The 5,708-nt window shown below is 39.5% G+C and overlaps 1 protein-coding gene across 1 annotated transcript; it reads left to right on the top strand.

The window, feature by feature from the left end:
- Positions 1 to 1,472: 1,472 nt before the first annotated feature.
- Positions 1,473 to 2,570, top strand: LOC141483990 (uncharacterized). The gene is made up of 2 exons (XM_074179125.1): positions 1,473 to 1,729; positions 1,793 to 2,570. The coding sequence occupies exons 1-2, from the start codon at positions 1,575 to 1,577 to the stop codon at positions 2,496 to 2,498; spliced, it is 861 nt and encodes a 286-aa protein (XP_074035226.1). The 5' UTR covers positions 1,473 to 1,574; the 3' UTR covers positions 2,499 to 2,570.
- Positions 2,571 to 5,708: the final 3,138 nt, after the last annotated feature.

The following is a 5,708-nucleotide window of genomic DNA, read 5'->3' as shown; positions in this document are numbered from 1 at the left end:
AAAGAATGAATTGACATGTGAAGACTATGAAAAAATCATTGAAGAGGGAGGTATGGTATTCAGGAAGATGAACTCGTTCAGAAGCGTATTGCAAGATATTTACACTGAATTGAAAAATAAAGTCGCTTTATCGTATCATGACGACAAGAGATTCATCATTCCGAATACCACTCGAACTCTTCCATGGGGTCATAGCGATATAGAATTTTATCGAAATGATCCTAATGATAACATTCGTTGGGTGTCTGAAATCGTTCATTCTTTTTCTCAAGAGAGCGCCTTAGACCAACTAATCAATTTGTTGACTGTAGAGATGAATAATTGAATTATAATTCGAAGTATTATTGCTTATTCCTTCAAACCGGAACATTCTTATTTGTGATTATTTGTGATTATTGTATTATGTATTGTATATGTATCACTTTTACCAAGTTACTTAGATGAATAAAAAATGATAAAAATATTATTTGTTTCATTTCTATTTTCCTAACCAATTACTGTAAAGTATATAGCATAATGTAAATGAAAGAAATATCAGTTTGAAAAGAATCATCGTAGAGTGCACAATGTCTAAAACAATCGATAAGTTTGGTAGAAAAAGAAAATTGGTTGGTAATGTCATTCGAGGTCCTCCCGGGATTGGTTTTAAATTAACAAAAGATGGTCATTATGACATGCAAAGAAAAATATTGAAAAATATAAGCGAACCAATTGACAAGAGTGATTGTGTAACTGTATCATATCTTGAGGGGGAAATTAACGGAACAAAGGAGGTTATACTTCTAGCCGTACAAGCTGCAATACAATCCACAATAGGTAATATTGCTCGCGATGCCCGTCAAGCATTTGACGATAAAATTGCAGAAGCTCGGATAACTTTCACTCGTAAATTTGACAAACTTACAAATGATGTGGACATAAAAATGTCTGACATAACAGCGTCTACAAATAAAAAATTTGATGCTATGTCAAACATAACAGACACTACAATGAAAAAGTATGATGTACTAGAATAGAGAGTTGAAGTTTTGGAGAAAAGCCATAAAGTCAGGCCATCAGGTGGACTGGGATATCCAGGACTGGACATTGATCCAAATGTTAGAATAATAGAACCAAAACCAAAACCAACAGATGACGTATTAATTGAACCAACATGGTGAATTTACTCCCGCGTTAGGTTAGATTAGATTAATACATACTGTAGGTTAGGGTCATACATACGTTAGGTTAGGTTAATACTTACGATAGGTTAGGTTAGATTAGGTTAGGTTAGGTTATTACATACTGTAGGTTAGGGTCATACATACGTTAAGTTAGGTGTTAGGTTAGGTTAGGTTAGGTTTCACGGCGCGCGAAGCGCGCCGGCGCGGTGGCCCCCCACCCCCCACCCCCCTCTCCTCCCCCCGGGGTGGTGGGTGGCCCCATTACGCTCGCGCCGGCGCGCTTCGCGCGCCGGCGCGAGCGTAGCGAATTGGGGCGTAAGCCGCGCGGAGCGCGGCTAGCTTTCTTCCCACCATTGCTCACCCCGCCCACTTCCTACCATTTCTCGCCCCACCATATTCCAACCATTGCGCATGCACGCCCCCACCTCATTCCCTCCACTCCCAATGATGTTGATACCCCGAGGAGCACGTTCTTCTACATTCAGTACGACAACTCCAGTCATCCAGAGCAGTCCAGCCATACTCAACCAGAAGCAGTGTACTATACGACGAGGAGCTAAGTTTGAGTAAGTTAACAATGTACTTTAATTTTTTACATCTACTAACTTTGTATTATTTTACATTTTCAGAATGGCATCCAACACTCAGGAATTAAATAACGCTGTGGCATCCATCATGCCTATGACAGAGCAGGAGAAGGCATCCACTTCGCGAGTTAGGTGCAGATCTACCAGCCCTGACTTATTCGAGGAGGAGGAGGAAGTCAGGCCTGTAAAGAAGGTTTGCCAACGACCTGCAGCGAAGGTTGGTCCTATTTCTAAGTACCGAGCTACTTGCAATAGGACTAATCCTTATGCAGGTAGTTGGTCGACCGCTCCAAACAGCTTAAGGCCCTCCACACCACCCGCAGCAGTAGTGGAACAACCTAGGGCGCCTTCTCCGGAGGAGCCACCAGTTGTATTGTCCCCATCGGAGGAGGCTCCCATAGTATTCACTCCGTCGGTGGTGCCGCTTTCGCCGATGCTGGCAACACCGGTGACGAATCCTGAAGTGTTAGTGCCACAAGTGCGACAGCCTATCGGAGAGGTTAGTGAAATGTTGGACAGTTTTCTACAGAGATGTAAGGAAGCAGAACATGCTTCTCGAGCTAGTGAGGCCGCGTTGGTTAAAAGGAAGCGCGAAATGGCTGAAATTGTTAACCGACGGAGGGAAGTAGAAAAAGAAATAGCCGAACTAGATCGGAAGTATGCATCTCTGGAGAAGAAGTGTGAAGCAGATACCTCTTCGATAGAGACTTATAAAAAGTTAGTGACTTTTATAAAAACTTTCCCATAGATTAAGTGTAAGTGTAGTAAGATTAGTTTAAGGTTAGTTAGGAATATTTAATTAAGATAGTTTTAAGTTTATGTTTCTAATTTTAGGAAATAAAAAAAAAAATAAAAAAAAAGAAGTGAAATTAAGGGTGTACATTGTTTTGGTTTGGTACACATTGAACAATGCGATGGTTGGAGCATTTTTCTTCACTTCGTCTCATTATTATTTCCTTTTTTTTATTTCAATTACAAGTTCTTCTATGCAAATACCCCACATCAATTTTTGTGTTCTCTAATCTATTGTAAATAATCTCTTGGGAAGAAAATATGTTTCATAATGAAATCAATAAGTATATTTCATATAATTCATATAGTATTTTCAATTTTCTCTTTCATGGAATATAGCTCATGTCATTTTTGAAATTCATTCCCACTTAATCCCCTCTCCTCCCCACTCCTCCCCCACTCCCTTTCAAAAGTATAAAAGTAGGAATTATCCGTTGGAATATTCAGTTGATCAGCCACCTTCAACATGGAACCTGATTCAACTACTGAGCCGTACAGTGACCCAGCGCATCAACATCCTTACTGGGCTTCTATCCATGAAGGTTTCGTTACCTCCACGACGGCACCTCACTCGATGAATTATGATAACATAATTTATGATGATCGGATACAAGTGCTTCACGTTACTGGAACCGATCAAGCGGACCTGTCTGATGGGGATTATCCAGATCCCTATGATTGGCGGAATGATTACGAATGGGATACACAGTCCGGAAACACAGACGACGACGACAGCGATGACGATGATGACAGTGACGCTGACAATGAGTCCGATGATAGTCCTCCACCATCCCCTATCCTGATTGATGAAGTCCTGAATTCAGACGATGATATGTAATCGTTTCCTCGTTTCTCCCATCCTTTCTATTTCTTTCCTTTCCTTCCACGGAGTACACACTTTTTGGTTGGTGTACACGAGGTACTGCGAGGTTGGGGCAGTGTCTTTTTCCCTCTCCCTTATTAGTTTTTTTATAATAATCACTCAGAGTTTCTCATAATAATAATCACTTAGAATTTCAAGAAAATTGTCATTCTTATTGCTTTCGAATTTCAAACACTGAATTGTTCTACATTTACACTTCACCCCCTCCTTTTTTTTCCCAATATAAATAAAGCATCAATCCCAGTTCTATATCATTCTTCCACAATGTCGAGTGCTCATTCCACCACCGAACCGATGAGTGTACCAGAGTATTCTATGACGAGTACAGGCCCCATCCAGGTACATGGAATAGATTCAACGTTCGATCATTTCAGTACAAATTTTGCACAAATGCTGCAACGTATCTATGATCTACCTGATGATTTCCCGGCACGTATGGAAGAAGGTATGCAAGAGGAAGTAGAGGCAGAGTTAGAGATGGATGTCAATGAGTTAGACGATCTAGAGGATAACGAGCTAGATAATTATGCTAATGATGATACCATTAGTATATCGTCTGATTCAGATGATTATGAGGATGACATCATCAGTGTATCATCAGATACAGATGATGATACAATCATCATTGTTTCTGATGATGATGAGGAGCGTTAGTCCATACCATTGCATGGATTAATAAAAAAAACAGCCCTTTTCAGGGCTACAATTGAAGACTGAAACAATAAAAAAAAATAGCTCTTTTCAGAGCTATCATTATACTTTCAAACAGAAACAGGTTCATACCATTGTTAACATTATAGTCTCAAACAAAATGTATGTATGTAAAAGTATTCATCATTATATGCATACAATGATTGACAAAATGCCAACTTCAACTTTCATTTAAAGTAGTACTCATCATATGCATAGATATTCAATGACTATCAAATTCTAAATATCGACTTTTCAGTCAAAGTAGTAATTTATTTGTCATATAATGTATAGATATTCAAAGACTAACAAATTACTTAGACTTTTATTAGTCAAAGTATTCATTTGTCATATAATCTATGAATACTAATACAACTAACCACTGTTTGTGTGAATAATGTAGCCCTGAAAAGGGCTGTTGTTTTTTTTGACCAGTAGGTCTACGGTTATTGTGCCACAGGTTGGACATTATTACATATAATACATGTAGATACTCGGGTGAAGTTTGTTAGTGGCCTCTCGCAAGCTTCACACCAATTCTGTCCCATTTCCATAATTGAGACAGTGTTGTGGGTGTTGACATGGGCATACCACCCTCCATTATTGTTTCTATGCGAATAAAACCGAAAGCAGCACCAACATAGTTTTTTGTTCTCTCCATCTATTGTGCTGATCAATACGTATGCATCCATTGCACAATACAAATCCAAGGGATCTTCCAGTGTCTCACTGACATTGAGCGTTCGCATACCGATCCTCAAAGCACCATCGCCTTCAGTTGTGTCAGCTTCTATCCCTTCATCATCTCCTTCTCCATCCATGACCCTCTCAAACTCCATCACGTCATCATCTTCGTCGCTTTGGTTGGCCTCGTTTTCAACTTCGTCTATCTCATCTTCATCGACTCCAACATCTTCTGCTTCAACTATCACTTCCTCTAGCGGAACATCGACATCCTCATCATCTGATTCGTCTATCCAATTGTTTTCATCAACAGCAGATATTCTATTTAATGCAGCATTTATTTTTGCAGAATTCATCTTGTTGTTGTTTGCTCACAGTTGTAGAGAGTGAATGAATGAACTCTAGGTTTGCAAGTCGACTTATATAGGAGGTGATGCGACTCCCACTTGACTCGTTTAGAGTGGAATAGTAGGAGAAGTTATCCCACTATACTTTCACATGATGTTGATTTGTATAAATAGAGATCGTAGGTGTAGGAGAGAGCATTCAGAGTTTCTGTAAGTCATCTCTTAATATTTCTAATCGAATTAGTAAAATGCCGTTTCCAAAAGAGTGGAATGAAAAACCAAAAGTGTGTGTCTACCCAATGATGATTGCAGGGGCTATTGTGTGCTACTTTTGTCAAATAAGTAGACCTAAGGATTCAATCAATCCATGTACTGGTATGTGTAGTGATTGCGTGTTGCGGATTCAACTATCGCCTCCTTCTCATCCACCGAAGCGAACAAAATCGGATTATCGTCAACAACAGTTACAGTGTCTGAAGTGTTCCGAACCTATAATATTTAACAATATAGGTATCTGTAGAAATATTTGTGGTACCTGTGCTGCCGTTCCAACTCCACTGCA

Source organism: Leptinotarsa decemlineata, unplaced genomic scaffold (genome assembly GCF_025532065.1).
Source record: "Leptinotarsa decemlineata unplaced genomic scaffold, Ldec_3_MD MMD2_tig00004307_RagTag_RagTag, whole genome shotgun sequence".
In the NCBI taxonomy this organism is placed as follows: domain Eukaryota; kingdom Metazoa; phylum Arthropoda; class Insecta; order Coleoptera; family Chrysomelidae; genus Leptinotarsa; species Leptinotarsa decemlineata.
Note: the sequence above shows the minus strand (reverse complement) of the source record. Positions and strands in the feature narration are given on the sequence as shown.